At 38.9% G+C, this 25,582-nt stretch overlaps 1 protein-coding gene across 35 annotated transcripts in view; it reads left to right on the top strand.

The window, feature by feature from the left end:
• The window catches only part of Ank2 (ankyrin 2), a 370,586-nt gene that overhangs the window by 99,082 nt on the left and 245,922 nt on the right, over positions 1–25,582 (top strand). For 27 of the 35 annotated variants that reach the window (XM_023710115.1, XM_023710121.1, XM_023710112.1 and 24 more), the window contains exon 1: positions 22,511–22,874. The exons of the other annotated variants lie outside the window; for them this stretch is intronic. In XM_023710115.1, coding sequence (XP_023565883.1) covers positions 22,740–22,874 — 135 coding nt within the window. In that variant the 5' untranslated portion in view covers positions 22,511–22,739. Of the gene's footprint in view, positions 1–22,510; positions 22,875–25,582 lie in introns of those variants that run through there. 35 annotated transcript variants of the gene reach the window in all.

Genomic DNA, 25,582 nt, shown 5'->3' with positions numbered 1-25,582 from the left:
AAATGAAGTAATTATATGAAGCTGTGTGGTTGTTTTGTATTTCACATAATGGTGTAAATCATTTGAAGCAGGAAGGTTCTTGTGGTTCTCTTATTTTGTCCTAGGTACTAATACCAGGGCTTAGAAACCCACAAAGAAATATTATCATGGTGTGGTTCATCATTTCACAGAAATACAGTGACAGTAATGACAGCTGACTTCCAAAGTCAGGGTGCTGCGGTGTCCAGCACCTTGGGAAACACTTGAAGAAAACTTAGCAATTTCCAATTCAACCCTACAGCTTGGTGGAGATAATAAACTACTTTCTGGAGTTTTTCTAGGGGTAATAATACCAACTCTTTTCTTATTTGTGTCTTCCTCCTCAAACTGGGCCAAAGTGCTTAATTAAACCATGTCACCTCCTAAAATGACTGAAGCTAATGAAGTGCAAGTGGACCAGGTTACCTGGAGGCAGGGACTCCTTTGGGAGTAGAGATCCCTTGGGAAATGAGGAGCTTTGGTTCCGGCAGTCACCTAGGAACCCTGGGGTGTTAGGGCGGGTTCTGAGGAACAGGAATCAAAGCCTGGGTGTGGGTGGAGAGAAGAGCCATCTGTGAAAGCACAGTCACAGTGAAGGGGGAGAAGGCTGATGACAAAGGATGCAGGAGCGGACGCCAGTGCCTAGCTATGGACCCTTTATTGAGCAACATAAGGCTCTTTGTGTGTAAAGTGAAGAGCACATCCCCGGTCATCCAACACAGGCAGCATTCCGGAACTTTGGGCTTTTGTACAAGAAAGCAGCCCTAATGATGGAAGGGATTTTGTAGCAAGGCAATAAAAGAAATGTTCGCCACTGAAGGAAGCTTAATAATTAAGATGTGGGCCTTTTTCATTAACATAATTGGACTTCACACAACCTTCTGGGAGCCTTCTGGGTTGTTTTCTAGAGTAAGTTGGATGGGAGCTTATGAACAATTTAGTCATTCCAATGATCTTTAGTGTTCAGTAGAACATGATTTCTAATCAAGAAACTCACATAATTATGCTTTTTGGCTTCACTCATATTTTTTACTCAGAGAGAACCAGAAGCTTTTAAAATAGAAATTGTTTTATTTCTCTTCTTTTCTTGGTTTGTGCTTTTTTTTTTTTTTTTTTGGTGGAACAGGGGAATGAACTCAGGCCCTTGTGCTTGCCAGGCAAGTGCTTATTCTACTGAGCCATCTCCCCGGCCCCTCTATTCTTTATCTTGGATAAAAAAGTTTTCCATGCTTCCTTATCCATTAAGCATATTCCATATTTTCAGACAGATAAATATATATGTAATGCAGATTATTGCAGTATTAGCTCAAGAAATATCAATTGAAGAACTACTGTGCATTAAATTGAGTGTGGCAAAGATAATTGAGTTAAAGTTATTTTCTCTCAAGTCACTTCTGTTTCAGACAGGAACTAAGATTAATAGCAGTGGGAAAAATTAGAGGTCAATATTAGATTGGGCATGCTGTCATTGCTTTTTATGTTTGAATGGAGCTGGTCTTGGAGAGTGTGTAAGTTAGCCTTGGTGCATAGAATATCTCAGTTTAGCACCAAAGTTGGTGAGTGTGGCAGGATCAAAGTGGAAGGGAGATGGGGGTGGGGGTTAAGTTGAAGGGCTTTCAAAGCAAGGGAAATGTAACTTGGTTCAGTAAACAAACAACTCTGGAAGGTTTTGTGGTGAAAAATGATGGTGGAAGAAAGCCAGGAAGGTCACCCCGCAGACTGTGATAGCAGTCTGAGGGAGCTGCAGAGCACAGCACTCAGCTAAGAACAGACAGAGGGTAACTGAAAAGGACCGTAGAGGTGCCTGTTCTCGTGGTATTAAGGTAGTCAGCAGAGACTTCCTTCGTGTGCATGGCAGGGGAAAAACAAAAATATACTGCTCTATATATGGAGAGTCTGAAACAGTGGCAAAATGATGTTTATCTTATAAATCCAAAGATTTTTATTTTATGGAAAAGGTAAAACTTTCAAAACAAAATAATAGGAGAATAGCAATAGTTAATATATTGCAGTGGATGCAACTTGAGACTGTTCTTGTAAATGAACTGAATCGGACTCAAAGACTTTTATATATGAATGACAACAAATAAAAATGCCCCATCTTTCAGTTCGGGTGTAGTAGACAGAGCATGAAATTTAGACTTGGAAGTCTTTAATTCAGGTCTCAGCTCCACCAAATACTGGATGGCTGATTCTTAGCCTTAGCTTTCTTATCTGTATACCTAAGTATATATATTTCTACACATATGTGAGTAAAATATATATGGATGGATATATATCTCAATTAAAATATTTATGAAAAAGTATCTGTAAAGACTAAAATGCAGTACTGGATTTAAAAGCTCGATGCACATTATAATATTAGTTATATTAACAGAAGCCCTCCCTTGTATGTAGGAAAAGAAGGGGAAATATTTTTATTTCATAAAACATTAGAAATGTCTACAGAAATATCAGTATGAATTCGCTGTTGTGGATAAATGGATAAATGTAGATCAGTGTTTTCTTGGCTGGGTTTCTGGAATCAGTGATACCTCAGTAGCAGTGGCACATGGAACCCAGATCTTGGTCTCTAAATGCCGTTTTCCAGAGGGCGGAACCAGATCCTCCTGCAAATGGCTGATGGGAGTAAGAAAGTGGTCAGAAAGTGATGGGACATGGCGGCCCCAGAGAAACTCTGATGACTCTTGTGGAGAAATTTGAATGACACATAAGTGCTAAAAGTAATGGATTATAACCTATAGATTGACACAAGTATACATGAGTCTGTCCTAATAGAAATAACCAATTTAATGACCAAATAAGTGGTTATTCCAATTAACAAATCTAAAAAGTTATGTAAATTATAACTAACATAAGGGTAAACAGAAGCCTAATTTACATCAAATTACTAAAAGTTTTATCAATTGTTTTTAGCTACAGAACTTAGCAAAATCCAATTTTATCTAAATCATTATTGAGGTGAAAAACCTGAGACACAATTGTCTTATGTAATTTAGAATGATTTTTGTCTTTCTTTGGACTCTGACACACTGTGAAAAGAAAATTGTGGTATAAAGTTGGGATTTTTAAAGGTCTATTTTAAAGGTGTAAGAAAATTAAAAATACTAAATATGATTATGTAAGATTTTGGAGAGTGTTGTTTTAAATCTGTGTCTGCATCTTTTATATCAAGTAATATTTGGGAAAATGACACCTCCAAAGATCAAATGATATAGCCAAAATATTATTTTGTTCATGATAGTGCTGTTTTTTACATATTAGAAGTTGCTCTTTATTAGTAATACATACTACTAATCATTATTTTCTTGATTTATAATCAATGAGCTGACCACTGTATGAAGCATTTCTGACTTTACCATTTATTCCTGATTCCTTTTCCTTTTTAAGTAAAATAGTAAATGAAAAGATCCTTTTGAAGGAGAGGTGCTTATGGGTGAAAGTGGATTTTTTCTAGTGATTATATATATATACACACATATACATACACATATATAGTTAGTTATTTAAAATATATATTTTATATGTACATATACATTTTTAATTATATATTCATATTTTAAGTAACAGCTGTAACTTTGGAGCACCCTCCACCTCCCTGCTGATTTGCAAAATTATTTTGTTTAGTTTAAACTATATAAAGCTGTCTTCTCATCCACATCTTCTTTGTTTCTAAAGCAGGCTGTGAATCTGTCTCGCCTCTGGGTGGGGGCTCTTTCTGTGTAACAAAGGTCTCCTTTTGCTACTTTGAACTTGGTTGTCTTTCCCTTTTATTCACCCCGCTCGCTCCTGTAATAATCCCACAAGCAGGCTGTTTTCCATACACACATCGTATCTCACTGCTAATGAATCAGTCCCTTGGCCTCTTCCAAAATTTATACTCTTTTTTTATTTTAATTAACTTCACCATAGTATGGCTAAACTCAGTACAACTTTTCTTTCTCTTTCCCTTGTCTTTAATATTTTACTTGCCTGCCTCAGTTTTTCTTAATAAAATATTTAGATCTGTAATATGTAAATGTTATAATTAAATGTTTAAGAATCCTACCCTTTCTCACAACTTGCACAGCACTCTGATGCCCATCAGGAAGCACGGCAGTGCCTATGTTGAAGCTGTATGTGTGTTCTCTACATAAACAACTCAGTGGTAGGACAGTAGCTGAATGTATTCATCTTGGAGGGCTTGATGCATTTTCCCATAGCCTGTGTACTTCAGAGTTTTAATGTGCAAGATGAGAACTGTGTCCTTGGAATATCCAGTGCCCTGATGTTAGGAGATTTGTCTAGCTGTTCAGGCAGATATGGACCACAGATTTCCTTTCTGTATCACATCCCTGTTGCCTCAGAGACAGTACCTGTGTTACTGATTCTAAACATCCAATTGCTGTTTTGTGTTTGCAGATTTATCATAGATTTGTCTTCCTGTTCAAATTTAGAAAAGTTTTCTGAGGCAGCCTCTAGATTGCACCAAGCATAAATAGATCAGAACTTTTAAGGTTTTTTATACAGTTATTCTCAATTTTATAAATTAACAAGGACACTGAAGATCTCTCTCTCTCTCTCTCTCTCTCTCTCTCTCTCTCTCTCTCTCTCTCTCTCTCTCTCTCTCTCTCTCTCTCTCCCTCTCTCTCTCTCTCTCCTGGGTTTCCTGGGCTGCCACAGCATGCAGTACTGGGGATTGAACCTGGGTCCTTGTGCTTGCCAGGCAGGCTCTGAGACTGCTGAGCTATCTCCCCAGCCCTAGAGAAATACATTTTGTCTTCCTTTATGCCATTAGTACTTAAATATTAATGTATTCTATTTGTATCTTAAATTCAAACAAATGCTTGAACAGTATAAAAATTGTCAACTAATCGTTTCCTAAACTGTTAATTCTTCTGTATCCAGTACAAACTCCCTAGTCAGCATGACACTAAGCTTTCCTGGATACATGAAGTACTCTCCATTAGTCTGACAGCCCTCTCTCATGACTCCTACTTGCCCTGATATTCCCTTTCCTGTTAACCTTCCTTGGTTCTCATTCATGCTACCTATTCATGCCACATTTCAGGGCCCAAGAGCATGGACAAATGCTTCAACTTTCCTAGGTCTACTTCTAGTCTACTTTGATGAATGTCGTGTAGCCTGTGTATGTACTGTGGCTCTGTCATATGGATCATCTGGGCAGAAGCTGAGCTGCGGAAGTCTTACGTCATTTCTTATGACACACACCAGTGTTGCAGTGAGTTTTCTCACTTGAAGGCTGCTTAGAAAGCTGCGTATCATTGGAATGATGGAGGGAAACAGGGACTAGGAGGGTGGTGCTGGTACAGCCTTTGGCGACTGTGGCTGGCTGTGTGTTTTACACTCTCAAGTGAAGACAACCTGCGAAGCAGACCCCCAAGGCACACTTGCGTTGCAACAAGTAGCACATTGTGACTAAATTTCAACCCGTGACATCCCTGCACACTAAAGCATAGGAGCTTTAAATGGGATCTTTGTGGTTTCACAGGTCCTGGAGAAGCTGTTTTTCTCTGCATGAAAGCACACGCATTTTCATAGCAAATTCAGGGTGAAAAACACATCTGGCAAGATATTAGAGTGAAATGTATAGACAAAAGGCTTAAGGGTTCAAAGGGTTTTTTCTTTCCTTTTCTCTTTGAGCTCAATTATTACCATAGAGTGGATAGGTCAGGAATTTGACCAAACAGAGTAATAAAGTGGATTCAAAAATTTTCTTTTTCATATAAAAGGAAAAATAAGAAAACTATGTTACAACTGTCAGACTGTGATCCATTCTGTAACTTCATTAGAGGTTTGCTTCAATATTTATTTTTTATTACTCATTTTGGAGCAGGTTTTCTTTGAGAAAACTTGTTTTGGAGTTCTACTCTTGTGGTTTGATGTATATGTATATATGTAAATATGTATTTTTCCCAAAATGTGTTTTTATATTTTTGTGTGTATTATAATAATGTCCTTTTATTTTTCCCCTGAATTTTTATTATGCAAGTATTTAAATCACACTATTGCAGTTTTACTATAGCGTGCACTTATAGGAATGATATTTTTGTTTTTGGAGATAGAATCTCACTGTTTAGTTCATGATGGCCTTGAACTTGCAGCCTCTTGTGTCAGCCTCTCTAGAGCTGGGGTTGTAGACATCTGGCACCACACCTCTTGGGAAAGATTATTTTAATGAGATTTAACCATCATACAGATCCTTATACTAACTGCCTGAAATTGAAGGAAAACTGTGTAAGTTAAAATTATTGAAATTTAAAATTATGGAATTGTTCCCAAGAACTCGTACCCTCACAGGTGACTGGGAACTTTGTTCCCTGGAATGTTAATATGAGGCACGTGAGGACTTTTGGGATATGTTGGGTCTATGAAAAGGGATCTGGAGCAGAGTGGGGATATCACCGTGACATGACTATCACATTGTTACCTCTTTCTTCCTGTAAGAAAGAGTTGGCACTGGAGTTTTTGTTTTGGTCAGGAGAGCACAGTAGTGGGGATTTCCAGCAGCTGTTAGTATTTGGGAACCAGGCAAGGAGGGGCTCAGCATCCATTCACTGATGTAGAACCCAGCTTCAGACTGAAGGAGAGAAATAGAGTCACCAGAGTGTCTGTACCCACAGCCTCATCCTCCAGTTGCCAGGGGACTGGACTCTGATCACATAGGCCAAGTGCAGGAGTGAAGATCTGTCCTGTTCAGCACAGAGTGAAGAGGGGAATGAAATGGTGGTTTGGGAGCAGCTTAATTACTGGCTATCCATGGCTCTAGTTGAGGTGGAAGGCTTGTACTAAGTGGCTGTTGATATGGGGCAGCTGGAAGAAGCACTTCCTGAAGGTGACCTTGCTGTGAGTCACACTAGATGGAAGCCCAGGAAGAAAGCAGGGCCCTCTATTCTGAAGTTGCGGGTATGGAGGCTGCAGATGGATTCCATCGGGGCCCAGGTAGAAGGAACTGAGAAACAAGAACATGCAGACTTTATACTTGTTTTTTTTTTTTTTTTTTTTTTTTTTTTTTTTTTGCAGTTGCTTATTATGCCATGTAACTTTCCCAAAAGGATGGTTATAACCTTATTTCTTGTTAGGAGGAAAATGAACATTAGAATGATATATTTTTCCCCCAAATCTTAATCATATAAATCCATTAAGTGACAGGCCCCAGATGTTGTTTTTTTGTTTTGTTTTGGTGGAACTGGGGATTTGAACTTACACCCTTGTGCTTGCCAGGCAAGCACTTATCCTACTGAGCCATCTCCCCGGCCTAGGCCCCAGATGTTGGATTGCAAAGTTTATGCCTTTTCTCTGAGCTTCAGCTTTCTATCTGAAGACCCATATCTGATTTTATGGTGTTAAACCTTTGGACAGATAATAAAGTTCAGAGTCACGCAATTCAAAGGAAAAGGAAGAGTAAAGTTGAGGGCAAATAATCACAGCTAACTTTCAGAGTAATGCTATATGCCAGCCACTGTCCAGAGTACTTCCGATGTAACAGTGGGTTTAACCTTTTTAGCAACTGCACATGTAGAAATGCTGTTAACTCCCTTTTCTCCAGTGGAATAAGTGAGAATGAAGAAGGAAGAAAGAAGACTGGATAACTTAGATCTGTACATCTCCAATTGTGCTTATAATGCTGTAAAGAATAGCTGTGGTAGAGAATATGTACATTAAAGTACAGAAAAATGTTTTTGCTTTTAAAGATCAGAGCAAGCGGAATAAAGAAGTTACTTGTATGAGTTGTGATGTGATTTATAATACAGCAAGGTCTCCAGTAAGATCATAGGAGCAGCTAGACAGAATGGACAGAATTATCAAGTGCTCAAGCCATCTGTACTGCTAGCATCTCAGATCACTAAAGTAACACCGAACATCTGTCCTGGGTATCTTTAAAAGTAATCTCTTGTAATCTCAGTTGAGGAGAGGTGAGGTAGGACCCCCCAAATGGTTGGTTAGTTTAGGAGCATTTTATCCAAGTGCAGATGGATGATGTCTAAAATTAAATTTCCTGAAAGTTGAGGATATTTTTTCTGCAACCACAGAGAGAACTTCAAGGACAAACTCAACTGAAAAAGGAAAGCTATTGAGATATTACTGAATCTAAATTCTAAAAGCAGGGCAACCTATAAAGGGCTTTCAGTGCCACATCAAGTATGCTGAATAATGAACTCAGGGTTCTATGTGATACCTTTATACCATGGAAAGTTTGATCTTTTATTATAGTGAGGGGTAAACAAGCTAAACCATATTGGCTTCCAGCCCAAGGAGAAGGAAATACCTTATCAAGGATGGGTTTTAACATTTGATCCCCTGATTAACTAAAATTGAATATTATTAAAGTAGCAAGAACATCTTTCAGTGAGACTGACATTTTAAAATGTCAGTGGTCAATGGAAGTTATATACACTCTTATTGATGATTCTTTTTAAGGAAGAATTTAGGATAAAATTAAATTGTTATGATACCCTTTCTGGCTCACTAGATAGAACATGACCTATGTGTTTAGTAACATTTAGAACCTTTCCATCTAGTTGGGGCTATCACAACGTGAAGTCAGAAATAAGTTTTATAAGAAGAGGGACTTAGAAATTCTAATTTCAAGCCTTGGAAGCATTATATAGAAAGGAAACAAGACTTGGTTATTCAAGTGCTCATTGCTTCAGGATATGCAATTAGTGCAGTTAGACGTATGCGGATTATTTCTGCCTGAGACAAGGAAAGCAGTCTGCTGAGTACTAGGTTGTTGTCCATGAAAGCAGAATTCTTTGAGTATTGACTGCAAGTTGTAACTGTGAGATATTTTTGCATTTGTATATTTGCTGTACTATTACTATCTGTGGTCTATAAAAGTACACGTTTATGTTGAAAGTTAGACATGGTAGGAGTAAAGATACCTACAAAAATAAAGAAAATTCATGGGAAGAATAAGAAAGTGAGTGTCATAATTAGAGGTGATGTCAGTGGAAGTGGTGACTATCCAGAGGGGGTGAAGATTAGATGTGACAGCAAGGGCAGAGATCTACCGATGCTGTAACCGTGGGAAACAGGACAGCCAGTAAGAGAAATGCACAGGGCAGCTCTCATCTGTGGAACACATGGAATGAAAGTATCTATCACATCACATAATATCTCATGGATACAAAATGGCCAAGCCACAGAGCACTGTGTGTGTGTGTGTGGGGGGGGGTGTACCTTCTTTGTAAGAGTAACCCATTTGTACTTTACCGAGCAACCACTATGCATTTCTGCCAATTGAAATGGTTATTGTCCATTTCTTTATTTTTTTTCATAATTTTATTGATAAACAGATAGCAATGAGACAGCCCCAAATCAAATCGCTAGGACAGTTTCAATAACTAACACACTGCATACATTCTTCTTAGTGTTTAATTGCTGTACAAGATGTGGACTTGAGATCCTATTTACAAACACCATTAGAACAAATAATTCTATTCATTAAGAGACAGCAACTATATATCTATCCCATCCACTCTGAATACACAGATACAAAATGGATATTCATCTGTATACCCATTTTTTTCTAAGTTCCATTATTTGAATATTATAGGTGTGTTGTCCATTTCTTTATACCCATATCCATGGGTAGCTTGGGCTATCCATAGTGCGAACATCATCTTACCCTTGCCTGCTAAACCATCTCTTGGTTTTTGGCGGCTATTACTCCTGTGGCTGTTTGCATCTGTTCTTTTCATTTCTAATACAGCAAGGGCTCCAGTAATGATCCTTATTTCAGATCATTACCAATAGATTCAGTGCCTGGGCCCTTTCATAACAAAATCAAGCGTGTGAAAAAATAACTATACCAGAACTGACAGACTAGTAATGAGAACAAAAACAGAGCAACATTTAATGGTAATTGGGTAAATCACTGCAGATTGCCATTTGTGGAGACTCACAGGAGCATTCCTGTGTGCACATCAGTAATATTACATGTTTTTATTTAAATGACACATTTGGGGCTGGAATGTAGTGTTGAATAAATATTTGTAGGGTAAATGAAGTGAATTTTTATAGAAACCTATAACATTACATATGTGAAGGAGGGTCTTATTGTTCACTTATTCAGTAATCAATCATGAGTACCTACTATATAGAGACACTGTCAGGAGTATGAGGGACAAACAGACAAAATATTATGTGTGTCCACTATGAGCCCATTATGAGGTGAGGGAAGCCAACCGCTAAAAAGACCGTTCAATATGGGATAAGAATCGTGTGATGGCTCTGTGTCCATAGCAGCCTTTAACACTGTCGCATGGGCAGGGCTTGAAGAGTAACATAAATATTGAGAGAAAAGATAGGTGATCCATGTGCAAGTGTAAGTATTAATCAAAATCCAGAAGAAAGTGCAAGAAGAAAAGCAAAGATGAGATTCTAGAGACCAGAATGAGGGGGGAATCAGATCTGTAACACTTTAAAGACCTTGGCTTTTATGGTGCAGATTTTAGGGAGGGCTCTAAATATTTCTGAGCTGTGGAAAAGTCTTGGTTGCAGTGTAGAGAATGGATGGAAGTAGAATAAGGGTAGAAGCAGGAAACCATTGAGGTGACAGAGTGATTTCATCAATAAATGAATTACTGGCCTAAAACAGTGACAAAGGGATGGAAAATGAAAACTCTGCAGACTGGATATATGAGAAAGAAAACATTAAAAACTGCAAAAAGCTGGGCATAGTAGTACACACCTGGAATTTTCCAGTCTTCTAGGAGGCTGAGGCAGCAAGATCTTAAATTCCACTCCAACCTGGGCATTTTAACAACTTACAAGACATGTCTCAAAGAAAAGAACAAGGAAATGGCTGGGGACATAGCTCCATGGGAACACCCTGGGTTCAGTTCCCATTGCCATAAAACACAATAGCAATGTAACCTGGCAAGACTGCTAGCTTAGTGGAAAAGTTGGGGCCACTGGTCCCTGGGTCAAAGAAAACTGGGCCAGGAGCAAATTTGAGGGGGACATTGGCTTATGGGAGACATTCTTTACGGACATATGAACATATCAAGCAGGTCTAAACATTAACTCTAAGGGACTAATAGAAAGGAGAAATATTTTTTGAAGCATATTCCTTTATGATTTTAGAAGAGAAACACTAAGTTTGAGAGATCTGCAGTTTCTGATCATATTTCCTTCCCTTCCTTCCTCCTTTCTTCCTTTCTTCCTTTCTCCTTCCCTTTAGAGAAGATAAATTATATGCTGACAATCTCTGTGGGATTTGTAAAATTTTGATTTGAAAGATCAAACACGTGCAAATGTTAGCATAAATCTCTTTACTGTATTTCATTATTATGCAGATGGGAATTTTAAAGTTCAAAATGGATTCAATAAAAGTGGACAGCCAATAGCATTTTAACTCTGAGGGTATCAGATTGTACTAACATATTTTTAGGAAAATAATATTAATTTTACAATATTTTTATTAATATATTCCCTGAGGTTTTGTTTGTCTTTAAAATAATTCTGTTTCAAAAGAAAAGTAGGGCATAATTGAAAGCTCAAAAATAATTTTCCTATTGTCCAGGGAGAACAAGTGATATATAATCAGGGCATTCATTCCACTATGAATAATATAGGGAAGTATTGTAAACCATTCTTTATACTTCAAGATGCATGGAGTGAATTTGCTCTAAGGAGATCTCAGAATAGAGCCCAAATGAATAATCAGTTGGCAGATTCTTTTTGGTGTTCTCAAGCTCTTGCAGTCTTTGAAGTAAATTGAATTTAGTCTGTCATTCTGTAATGGCAGTGCAACCGTCCTTGATTAAGTGCACACCCAACATGCCCTTCAGAAAAAAGAGACACCATATTTTACAGTCATGTAAGTGAAGGCAACAGAGCTGAGTAAGTCCACTTGATTTAGTGTTTTAACCTAGTACAAAGAAATGTGTTATTACATTCCAAGTAAATCAAGCATAATGGGTACTTCTAAGGCAAATAGTCCTATTTTTCTCCAGTTTGAACCATTAGATATGTAGTTTGAATTTATTCTTGACTGACCCATGCCTCACTGCTGCATGATAATGTGATTTTAAATGTTTGTTTTCTGCTTAAAATCAAATGTCTGCATGTTTATATTTCATTGGTAAAGTAGTGTTTTAAGAGTGATAGATTAAAATATCATATATTAGGAGCTGGCCAAATAGCTCAGCGGATTAAAGCACCTGCAAGCAGGTGCAGGGGCCGGGGGTTCAATCCCTGGGCTTGCCATCCTGGCTCTGTCCCTGGGGCACACTGAGATATCATTGAGACTGGGCATGGTGGCATGAGCCTGTAATCCCAGCTCTTGGGAGGCTGTAAACAGGAGGATCCCTATGAGTCTGATCTAGTAGTGACACCCTGAACACCCTGTAGACCCTTCCCTAAAATACAAAAAAAAAGCATAAAACTTCATATATTAAAATATTGAGTATATGTTTACAAGGAACTGGGATCTGTTTTAGAGTTAATTTTTTTTTTTTTTGGTAGTGACAAATATGTGAGAACATTTAGCCCCTCCTATTTTGTGTCATAGGCCAAAAAGTTTATGGAAAAGTTCTCTCTAGGCCTCTAGGATAAGTACAAACTGAGCTCATGAGATTTCAGAGGACAGTATTGGCCAAGTACTAAGTGCAGTGAGAAATGAAAAAAAAATGGACTTTTATTTGCTGCTATTACTAATGGATAATTCATCTGAGCTCAGAAGTGGGGCTTATGATATGCATCATTGTAAGACATTAATTAGGGAAGCCAGTTATATAATCTGAAATACTCTTCTCATTTATCTTGTCTAGATTTTTTTAGTTTTAGAGAGAATAAAAAAATAAAAATGATACAGAACTTCAAAGCAAGGTGATAGGAAATTAACAATGGTTATTATATAGCTTGTTGTGGTCTTCAAAGTAGTTGCTGTAGTTATCAGATACAGGCATGTAAAATTAATCACACAATATAAACTCTTAACTGTTCCTTTCAATGAACTAATGGAATTATCTTCTTTCTCCCATTCCAGCTATTTTTTCCTTTTGAGTAGTTTCTTTGCCTTTCATAATATCCATTTTACCTTTTGGATCTTATTTACTCTTTCAGTTTCTTACACTAGGGAGACAATATGATGTTTACACATGTGAGTCTGATTTATTTCCCTTATGAGTATGGTCTCTATTTGCATCCATTTATGGATTAAAGGCCTTGAGTTTATCTTTCTTTATAGCTAAGTAATACTCCTTTGTATAAAAATACCACATCTGTTTTTATCCATTCTTCAGCTGATGGGCATTTGGGCTGTTTCCAAGATCTAGTGATGGCAAATTGTGCTGCTATAAACATGGGCGCATATATGTTGCTGTGGTATGATGTTTTAAATTCTTTTGGAAAATTACCCAGAAGGGGAATAGCTGGATCAAATGGACTTATAATCCTAGACTTTTGAGGAATCTCTACACTGATTTCACAATGCTTGTGTCAGTCTATACTCACCTTTTTTTCCCCACAGCCCCACCAGCATTTGTTATTAGTTGATTTTTTATGGTAGCTATTCTTTCTGGGGTGAGATGGAATCTCAGTGTTGTTTTAATTTGCATTTCTCAAATGACCAATGATGTAGAACCTTTTTCATATATTTATTTGTCAGGCACTATATTATTTTAGCAGTATTTTCATTATTACCATACATATTTTCAGCACATAATGTTATATTCCTTGTATGTAACAACATCTTAATTTTTTTTAACCCCTCATCCAATCTCTTGGTCACCTTCCCTTTTGCAAAAGTTCTGTTCCTATTATCTTTTATTTTGCTTTTTATTTATGCTTTGAGGTTTAAAATATTTTCATATGTACATGTTTGTAGTATATATATGTGTACATGTTTGTAAGGCGTATTGATTGCATTCGTTGTGAGGAGTAGGTACCAGTCTGTAACACATCTTAATTCTTTTTGTTCTCCTTCCCCTCATTTGCCACCCCACCCCCTGCATCACAAAATCAATTTATAAAAATCTATCTCCCTATTTCCTGTTGTTTCTCTTTTCTTTAGCTTTTAAAATTATTTACACTTTGGCTTTCTCTTATATAAGAAGGTACGCAATATTTAAGATTACATGCCTGACTTACTTCACTTAGAATTGCAGTCTCAAGGCCCACCTCTTTTCCTGAAGGTGATGCAGATGTAGCCTTGCTGATGGCCGTGTACCATATTTAGGTACAGTGATCTTTGACAAGAGCAGCAAGCAGCACTTGGAGGGGAAACGGCCAGCTCTCTCCCAGCCTCCTACCAGCAGTGGCCTTACCAATGAATATTTTTCCCTTTGGAGACCAGACTTTCCCCATTAACTGGCCAATAGTTATGCTAGCCACTGTGCATTTTAAATGCATCTTAACAGAGTACTTTTCAAATTATCCTTATGAACTGTCTCCCTTTGTTCATAGATGGAAACTTAAGAGAAATGCTAGTTCACTAAAATACTGGCTTAGGTCTCAGAAAATGACTTTGAAAGTCTTACCTTTTGATGTCAATTACTTGCCCCTCTTCAAATAAAACTTGTCGGGAGTCTTGCTTTCATAGTTGACCACTTTTTCTGAGTATTATGTATCCACATATTTCTTCAGCACATGTGGGAGTGTACAATGGCCACATTGTTTTATTCATGTTGCATTTCAAACTCCTGCTCAGTGTGACAGAATATGGAATTTGTCAAATGGCCTTTTTGACTTTGGATGCCCTACACTTCTCTATCTTCTGCTGAAGTTGATGATATTTACAGAGTGGCCACTTTGTGCCAGGAATTGTGGGGAGCAGCATTGGGAAACTGCCTAAGTTGTTGGCTCTGTGTGTTAGGGGATGTTGTCCTTGATATGCCAAAAGTCAAGAGACAGCAGTCAGAAATGAAAATAATTGCTGGAAGTAATGTAAAATTAAATTTGCTTAATTGATGTTAGTGGACCCATGAGTAGCTTAGCAGTGTTCATTTTGGTTAATTTATGTGAAGCATAAACAGTAAAAGTTATTTGTGTTGACCTCAGTTAGAAAAGTCATGTGTCATGTTAATATAGGCAATCCATTGTAGGCCCATAAATTATACAGCTTTACCTGATCAATCAGTTATATAACAGATCTAATTGTGCAAAATCATTATGAGTTGAGCTTTTAGCCAAATATATTTTATCGAACATGCCCAAATGTGGAAAACGTAGCAAGCTGCCTGGATTCTGCTTAGAATGTTCCATTTTATTTCCACAGGTCAGTGATTCCCAAAGTTACTACTTGTCCTTGGCTTCATGTGATTATGTTGGCATAGAGAAATCTGTGCACTAGGATAACTAAATAGTTCAATCAGATGAATGTGTTTGACTGAGTGAACCAGTCTTGATTTATGACTGCTGTGGTAAAGAAGTCTTAAGGGGGCAGATTTTTTTTTTTGGTAGGACAGTTTCAATAATTAATGCATTGCATACATTCTTCCTAGTGGTTAATTGCTGTACAAGATGTGGACATGATATCCTATTTACAAATACCATTAGAACAAATCCCTCTATTCATTAAGAGAATGTAACTATATGTCTATTCTAACCATTTTTAATATACAAATACAAAATGGACATTCATCTGTATCCCCCCTTTTTTGGTTAAGTTCCATTATTTGAATATTATAGGCATGTTAACTCAGCAATATATTCTGAAAGAGTCCAATAGTCCATAATAGTATTGGGTCTTCCGCTTCCCTGGCAATGTCAGAAATTGTTGACCTGAGTCCCCTACAGCTCAACATAACAGCATGACTTTACTTCTTGTATTTTGTTTTTATACTTTTCTGCTGGATGGTTAAGACCAAGATAAAACAAGACCTATGCAACAAGAGTTGAAGGGAGCAGATTTTAATGTAAGCGTATTTTTTAAATTCAGCAAAGATAACATAACACTTTCATATTAAAAGGACCTATGAAATAGAAAGTATTATCTAAATATCAGGTTATGCCAGTTATTTGGTACATGATAATTTAGGTTAAGAGAAACCCGACATTGTTTTCTTCATTTGCATGATAGATATTCTTTTGAATAACTTTTGCAACTTGGAGGAGAGAAAAAGAATTTGAAAACATGATTTGAATGCAGCTGTCTTTCTAGTTTGCCATTTCAAAGACTTGAGGCAAAATACTTTTCAGAATTTTTGAAGATTGTACTTGCCCTTTCAAACATATTAATCAAAACCTTCTAGGGAGAACAAGACACCTACTGGCTTTATGTGGCAGATTTGCAGAGGCATCATCTTAGTTACTTTGCTGAGTTGCTGACACAAAATACCTGATACCCAAAGTTAAAAGAGGAAAGGTTTATTGTAGCTCACAGTTTATGGAGATTTCAGTTCTTAGTTGGCTGGCTCCAAGGGAAGGTGGCTTGGCAGAGGGGCTTGGCAGAGCAGGCAGGCAGAAGGCAGCAAGCAGCAAACAAGGGACAAGATGGCCAGTGACGGCCCTTCTGTCCTTTTATATTATAACCATGCTACCTACCCAGAACTATGCCAAATCAATCAGTGGACTAGTTCAGTAATCACATACCCTTGATCCCAGCATCACATACCATAGACTCTGCTACCTCTGACAAAACCCCACCTGTGACTACATGAGCCTTTGTGGGGGCCATCTAGACACAAGCCAAAGCAGATATTTCTTACCAAGTCGCATGAATCTGTCCTGCAATGTCAGTTGTGGAGAGTAAGATTATTTCCAGGAGAACATTCCCTTACCATTGTGGGTAGGAAACACTGTGGCAAGGTGTGGTTTCTCATGAGGCTAATATCTGGGAAAGGCAGAACAAGGGCAAAAAGATCCCTAAAATGGATGAGAACTCCTGGATACCAGTGAAGAGTTTGCCATATTTCACAGTGTTCTCCATGAGTTTCCTAGGGAAACAAGACCAAACAAGACCAAACCAGAGAGCATGATGCCACATGTTAAGTAATTTATATTCTTTACTCCTATTCCAATGGTCTACATGATGGTTGACTCCAACTACCTCATCGTGTGAAGTATATGTTCAAATGTTAACAAAGTTCTGTGTCCTAGAAACAAAACCTCTAGAGGAGGAAGGAATCTAGCAGTCCTGTTATAACACATTTATTTTAAAAAAGAGAAAACTGGAGCCCAGATTTGATAAAAGGTTATACAAATCCACATGGGCGAATTAGTGGTAGAACCAAATCCTAGGAGTGCAATCACTCACGACGAAATTCTCTCAAAACTCCACTTCTGGCCTAACTCTTGAGGTTAAATTATACAACTGAAACAGTCATTTCTCTTCCCACAGATTTTGTAACCACTGCTTCTTACCCAAATGGTGAAATTTAAGACAGAAGTGGGTGGTTTTCAGATTTGCTGTTTTAGGGACCTGAGAAGTGAGGTTTGGAGATCACAGCCGAGAAGTCGGCCTCTGTTCCCAGTCCTTCATCACCTTCTCTTGTGCTGGATTTGAAACAGCAAAATAGATGACACCATAATAGCAAAATGTCTGGAAAACTTAAGAAGATATGGTTTTGCAAACATGTTACCTCGTGGATGCATTGGATTTCACATTTAAAGTGATTTATCATGTTCCCGTGTTTTGCTCTAAGTGTGGTCAATCATGCAAATATTTGCTTTCTGAATAATTTGCCCTAATGACTTTGAGGCATTTTTGAGTAACAGTGGTGACATTGTTCTATCCTGGCAGAAAGCAAATCCCTTGTCAGATGTCCACTGTGATCCTCTGGTCTGTGGGCATATCATTAAGACATGGGTGCCACATAGAATTTGGTAACCATGGCTTCAGCTTGGAACCACTGCTACTGTGGATATAGTATATTACGGCACTCAAGATTTTGTGACATACCTGTGTGGCTCTTAATATTAGATTCCACTAAGTTACAGAACTAAAGTATGTTAATTTCTGAAGTAATACCCTCTTCTGCGGACTACTCGCACTTCTGGTTTTCACTGGAAAGTTCTGGATGTTTGGCAGTGTTTACAGACACCACAAATAGGAAGCATTTCATTCAGAATTCTGTTTTCCTAGTTATTGATAACTTCTGGGTTAACTTCTGTTCAACTTTGTTCAGTCAGAAAATAGGAGGGAGCTGGAGATGTTCATTGGCACAGCACCTGTCTGGCAAGTGTGAGGTCCTGAGTTCAATTCCTGACCCAACCCCCCGAAAAAAAAAAAAAAAAGAAAAAAGAAATGTAAGCATCCAAAGAAGATGAGGTTTATATTGATTTCTCTTTTGTCATTCTTGTTCAGCAAAGAGCTTCAATAGTGATGTTTGGTGGTCACCGCGTGATGTATTTCAGGGAACCCTAATGATAAGCTTGTAGAAAGCATAACAAGCAGATTGCTCCTCTACGAAAGAATGTAGGGCTGGTTTTTTTTTTGTTGTTGTTGTTTTGTTTTTTGTTTTTTGTACCAGGGATTGAACTCAGGACCCCGTGCTTTCCAGGTAAGCACTTATTCTACTGAGTTATACAGGAGAATGAATAGAAAAATTTTTGTGAGATGGAAAACTGAGATAAGGTGAAAGGCTAATTATTTATAAAAGGTATCGTCTAACAGTTCTCAGCATGTTACTCTTTTTGGTTCATAGTGAATCTCTCTCCTTCTCCCTCCCTCTTTCCTCCTTCCATCGCTTTCTCTTTCCCTCCTTCCATCCATCCCTCCCCTCCTCTCTCTTCCCCTCCTCTCTTCCCTCCTCTTTCCCCCCTTCCCTCCCCTCTCCTCCACTTCCCTTCCTTTCCCTTCCCTTCTCTTCCTTTTTTTCTCTCAGTCCCCCTCTTTCTTTAATTTCTTTTCCAGGAAAACTCATTTCAAACATTATTAATATTTTTTGAAACACTAAAACAGACATTTATTGCACATCAATAAATGAAATTAAAAATTTGTCATGCTTAGAGATATTTAATTTTTTTTAAGTCTTATTTTTGATATGTAAAAAAGGAGAAGTTGGGCTGGCAATACAGCTTAGTGGCACAAGTGCCTGCTTGGCAAATGTAAGGTCTTAAGTTTGATTCCTGGTACAAAAACAAACAAACAAACAAACAAACAAAAGCTACGTAGGTCATTGTAGCCCAGTGAAATACTGATATGAACTCTCTGCCTACTTAAGACTACATTTTATTCATTTATTTCAGAGACAGTTACTGTTCCTGTGCATAGGCAGGTCTATACTGAGAAGGCCTGTGAGGGAGACCAGGTATATCATGTAACAAAAGTTGATACTGGTCCCAGACTTAATTAAAAAGGTACTACTAGAAGCGGGCAAGGGGCTGAGGTAGGTGTGATGCTGACTTTCAGGGGAAATGAAATGTAAGCTGAGCTTGGATGGGGAGACACATGGACATGGACTGGTGGCAGAGGGTGATGCATGCTCTAATGAAGGGAGACAAAATCAAAGTCATGGTTCTGGAACAGGTAATGTATTAACAGACAGAGATGCCAGCAAACAATTCATGCTTTTAAGGCATAACAAAACCATTCATCTAGCACCTAAGGACATTTCTCCAGTGTGGTATGCTTAAATACCTGCTTTCCAAGTGTAAGCACAGAGTTTGAGATCTCTGCTCTAGACCAAAGTAGCAAGGATACAGAAAATCATTAACATCTGCTTCTCTTGCTTGAAGTTGCATAATTCCATCTTAAAGATTCTGTCAAATGCTGGATGTTTATGTTTTAAACACGGTAAACTGATTCTAAAAGGAGGCTTATGAAGGTAACTCAACAGCTGGAAAAATGTTGGTTTGTATTCTGAATAAAGTGATTAATGTATGTTCAAGAAAAAGCACCGATGATTGTAAGATGCTGTGGACCATGACCTTCTCGGGACTCCGAGAAGCCTACTGAAGAAAGCAGGAAGGATAAAGGCATGTTCTTTTGAAAAGATTTGTAAGTCTCATTAAACATTGTAGCATAATTAATTCATACAGTACGTGGTTGGTTTGAGTATGTGAAACTCTCAATGAGAAATCAACATGTGATGAATTGCCTGTCTCACCAGGATAAAATGACCCGTGCAACATGAACAGCTTTGTTTAGTACATTGCAGCCAGCAGATGCATCGCGCTGCTGGTGGGAAGCCTTGTCTTTACCCGTCCTTCCTCTGAAGGCTTTGCCATTTAAGGTGCTCAAACCCCACTCCTCTTTAATCTGCATGCAGAATGTGTAATGTGAATGGAGCACATGCGGCTCCGGGGTTGTTGCACAACTGGCAGTATCTTAAAACACAATGGTTTTAAAGCTGCCTTCAGTAATTTAAAACACATTTTTAAAATAAAAGAGTTTGTCAGCATTAGATTTATTCATTTGTTTTTAAAGCCTTTATCAAGTTAATTATCATAAACGGATTAACGCCCAACTAACAGACCAAAACATAAAATTCATAAAACGATTACACTAGATCAGTGTACACTTTTGGCCATGTGGGATTGCATCAACTTTTCTTTTTTTCCTATTGTTTGTCTTTCAATTTGTACTTTATTTATATATTAGGCTTCTCATATGGCAGCAGTCACATGATTTTTAAGCCTGTGTGTCTGATTAACGTCACTTAATGTTACAGTCTCAAGGTGCATCCATTTTCCTACAAACGACTCAGATTTCTTCTTGATAGCAGACGAATGCTCCATTGTGTGTAAATGCCACCTTTATTCATTCATCTGCTGATGGACACGTAGACCACTTCCAAGATTTGGCTATTATGACTTGTGCTGCTGGATACATGGGGGTGTGTGTGTGTGTGACTGTAACACGATGTCTTTAACTCTCTTGGAAGACAGCTGGAAGGGGAGTAGTCAGTTTTAGTTTTTTGAGAAATCTCCATTCTGATTTCCATAGGGGTTGTACACTCCATTCCACCCATAATGAAGAAGAGTTCCTTTATTCCTACAGCCTCTCCAGGATTTGTTACTATTTGATTTCTTGAAAATAGCCTTTTTTTTTTTTTCCCCCTGGGGTAAAATGGAAGCTGAGTTTGAAAAACAAAATGTTTTATGAAGATGCTTTTGCTCATAGTTGAGAAGTAAAAATAATTTCACTGGATGCTGTGCTCTCCCTCAGAACCTGGAGTGCAGGATAGGACGTGCACAGTGAGCAACATGCTGAGGTCCATCGATTCTAGCTGAGGAGGGTTTCAAAACCAATTTGGTAAAAAAAGCAGTGCAAAACCTTTTGGAAAAAATCTGCAAATGCCATTCTCAGACTGAGGTTGTTAGACTGTATGGACTCAAATCTGAGAATGTTTGGAGAATGCTGTTATCTTAAAAAATGAGACAAAGTGGTTTTAGATTTTTAAAAATAATGATGTTGGGGTATGGCCTCGTGGCAGACTGCTTGCCTTGTGTGTGTGAGGCCCTGGGCTGATTCCAGCACCACTAGATAGCACTGCTGTTGGACCACTACTGTTGCTGCTGCTGCTACTATTGCTACTACTATCAACCAGGAAAGGTGAACTTCAGCTTATTGAGTATATAGTGATTAATTTCTAATATGCAACATGAATGGATGACACAAAAGCCCAAGTATGGACTTCATTGAGTAGCTTAAAACTATTTGGAAGATGGGGCCGGGGAGATAGCTCAGTAGAATAAACGCTTGGCTGGCAAGCGCAAGAGCCTGAGTTCAATCCCTGGTTCCACAAGAAAAGAAAAAAAAAGAAAGCTATTTGGAAGAGAAGACATAAACACAAGACAAATAAAAATGACAGACTAGTATTCAAATAACTACCTCACATATAAAGATTTATAGGGCACCCTCGTGGGGAGATGAAGTGTCATCCATTATAGTCATAACAAAGCCTCGATTTCTATCACGACTGACTCCCTCAACCTACTGTATGTTTCCAGTGTTCCTTTCATGCGAACAAAAATTATAATTTCAAAGACTGTATGGCATTGGAAGCCATTTAGATTACTTTTTGTGAAATTGAAAGGAGTATTTGCAAAATGTTAAGAGTTTGAATAAAGTACAAGTGAATCAAAATATTTGCTTGCATATGGCCCCCTCATGAGTCATGGAAAGTTGTATCTGATTTATAAACAGTAAAACTTGCACACCAGGTTCAAGAGCACCACTCTGGTGGTTCTGATGCATGTTACATGCTAAGAGGATAGTGGGTTACTCCTTATAAATGATAATGCAAAAGATAGTGAATGCAAGCTACGTGGTTGCCAGTTGGCTTCCACAATTGCAAGATAACATTTAGCTGTTATGCTAATGCTAATCAAGCAAGGTTATTAACAGACTCCGTATTCTCTGTGAGTAGAGGGACAGAGGGGAATCAAAGGATTGCAAGGAATGCATTGAGTAACGCACAGCTCTTGTATGTGCAGACATTGTGCCCAGCAGGCACTGGAGCCTGCATATGATCGGGCTGTTTGCATAGTGAAAAATCAAACAGCCACCCCTTCGCCTGCCTCTGTGCCTCCCCCCCCCCCATTGACATGCATAGCTGGCCTGGTAGGTGTAAAAATAGCCTGGCAGGGCCTGAGCTGGAAATGGTCACCGAATGCGAATGCAGCCCACAGTTGCTGGGGTTTTGAGTTTTCTCTGACACCAGCCAGCCAGCAGATGGGGAGGCCTGGTGAGGGGCGTGAGAGCGCAGAGCCTGGGAGCTCAGGTGCCTCTGGATGAGTTGTCCACGTTAGCGTCCCCTCAGGAGCCCTGGACAGAGCGCTGAGGACAAGCCTGGGCCCCCAGGCTGTGGCACTTGCCAGCTGTGATGGGAAACACAGCTCTCTGCACCTCCTGCCACTCAGAAAAGAGCGTCAGAGCCCAGGGACACATGCAGGAGCTGGACAAAACTCCAGAGGACTACGGTGGTGATGGCGAGGACACCAGAGAACCAGGGGCTCCGGTGAGTTGCAGGCCACACACAGGAGAAAGGGAGGATGTTGGCCTTGGAGTCACTGTGGCTCTCATTGGTCAGATTGCCGGCAGAACTGGGGGCTGAGCCATCTGACCGTGCTGACCCGGGCTGTGTCTTCCTGCAGCTTACATGGTGCCTCACTCGCCTGTCTGTAGAGTGACGTTTGCAGATGAGTAATGTTGCTGGCTCTTTAATTGGGTGTTTTTACCAAAGCTGAGCATACACGGTGTCATTTATAGAGAGGCTGTCTGTAGTAGTGCAGCAGTTCACATCTAGGTTGTGAAGTTCTTTTCCTTACTTGTATTTTCATGGAGAATCCACTTTCATCAGACCACAGAGCACCTTTAAGTCCCAGTTCCTGCTCTTTATAAAGGCATTTTACTCTAACATCTACCTGACTGCACTGAGGCCTTTAAATACCGTCTTGATTATGATTAAAAATAGTTTGTGAAAAGCCTTAAAAGTTGAGTAATCAAGTATTTAAGCTGGGGGCTGGGAAGACAGCTCAGTGGAATAAGTACTTGCCTGGCAAGTGCAAGGTCCTGAGTTTGATCCCTGATACCACACACACATAAAAAAGCTTTTAAGTTGACTTAGATTTTAATAATTCACTGGTACTATGTGTTCCTTAAAATGAGTGCAAAGGCTTATTATGTTTTTTAAAAAAACATTTTGATTTGATTAGGACTCTCTGATAGTTTAATTTTTATACTTGCTAGAGAGATAAAGTTTATCTTTTATTGCTCAGATCCAGGAACTTGACCTTGTTGCAAGTTATTTATTTCAGACTGAGACCATGGTGGTAGGACAGGTGGGTGTGCAGGGAAAGGAAAGCGAGAGCAGAGCACTGGTTCTGTGTTTTTCTGGGGTTTCTAGGAGTGGCAAGAGTTTGTGACAATTGGAAGGTGGCCTGCTGTTCTCTTGGACTTCGATTGGGGTGACTTTCACCACTTAAGTTGTCAGGCTGCATTGAAACTGAAACTCACTCCAGCAGTACAAACTACATGCAGAGAAGTGTGTGCTCTGGCAAGGGGGAGGAGGAGGAGGAGGAGGAGGCACTGGGGTGAAAAAGCGGCCAGGACTTCCAGGATGCAACAGAGGAAGCGGAAATGCGGAAGGGAAGCAGTCACTCTGGGAAGAGGAGCCTCCTGCCTTAGCAACCATGTCTGTCTCTTCCTGGTTCATAGTTTAATTTACCCACACCCATCAGGAAGTCCTCTGAGAATTTCTCGCCAGAGAATTTCTCTAGGGCCCTAAACTGAGGGGACAAAGAGTGGAAAGAGCAGTGTGCTTATCCGCTGCTGCTACAGTGTATGAACCCCACCTGTTACTACAGTATGACATGCACCTGGGTGCTTACCTGTAAATATATTCTCTAGTAACTGATTTCCTTGCTTAAAAGGAAGTTTCTGTGTTCATGATTGTTTTAGTAGGTTAGGATTTAAGCAGTTCTTTAAAATGTTAGTAATCCCTCTAGTGTTTTAAGTTGCACAAGTGTACTCCATTTCTTTTACCTTTGAAAAATTATTTAGAAAAATGTAATAGGTGGTAAGACATGGGAATAGCTATAAGAATTAAATATTAAAGTATGTCTTTAGGGCTGGCAAGATAGCTCAGTAGACTAAAGCATCTGCTTGGGCAAGCTTAGGCAAGCGCAGGGACCACGGTTTGATCCCTGGCACCACATGCTGTGCCAGCCCCGCTCTGCCCAGAGTTTCTCCATTTTGGGATATGGGAGAAGAGGTTAGCGTTTAAGTTAGTACTGGTGGTGACTTAGGCAAAGTGAGTGCTTTTTGTATGGCTTAAGTTTGCCAAATTTAAGAAAATCAGTCACTGCGTGACATGGTGCACTCCTATAATCCCAGCACTTGAGAAGTGGAGGCAGGAGGATCCTCACAAGTTCATAGACCAGCCTGGGATACAAAGTGAGCTCAGTACTAATCTGAACGGTATATTGAGATCTTGTCTTAAAAAGCCCTACCCCTCCCCAAATGAATCATCTGTACTTTTACATAGTGCTGCTAGATGTGGAGTTCCTCAATCTTAAGCCATCCAGATTGTGCTTAACTGGTACTTTCAAGTATTCACAGCAGTGAAAATTAATAATCAGTAACTGTTAAGAACTCTGTAACTTTTAATTATGATTTTTAGAGGGAAAAAGCAAACAGATTTTAGACTCTCCATTTCAAAAAAATTTTTAAATTCATTTTAATGAGAAAAAGATAACAAAGTAATGAAACAGTTTCAAAACAGGTTAGTAGGACAGTTACAATAATTAATACATTACATATTTTTGTCTTCATAGTAGTTGAAAAAAAACCCAACTATATAAGACATTTTTTTTCTTTTTGGTATTTTTTAAGTATGGGTCTAAAGGGTCTACAGGGTCTCACTACGTAGATCGGACTCAGTGATCCGTCTGTGCTCAGCCAAGAGCTGGGAGTATAGGCGCGCACCACCACACCCAGTCTCAATCGCTGTCTCAGTGAGCCCCAGCCCCAGGGGCCAAACCCAGCCGCTGCATCTGCCTCAGCAGGCGCTTTAATCCGCTGAACTGTCTGGCCAGCTGGACTCCTTTTTGCTTCTGGTAATAAACATAGAATTGGCTTATAAAGCTTTTATTGTTGAACCAAAAGTTTCAAGTAAATAAAATTTTATTCAATAAACTAATGAAAAATATAAATTTAAGATAAAAG

The sequence above is a fragment of the Octodon degus genome, unplaced genomic scaffold, assembly GCF_000260255.1.
Source record: "Octodon degus isolate 3935 unplaced genomic scaffold, OctDeg1.0 scaffold00016, whole genome shotgun sequence".
Taxonomy (NCBI): domain Eukaryota; kingdom Metazoa; phylum Chordata; class Mammalia; order Rodentia; family Octodontidae; genus Octodon; species Octodon degus.
This window is presented reverse-complemented; position numbering and strand designations above follow the sequence as displayed.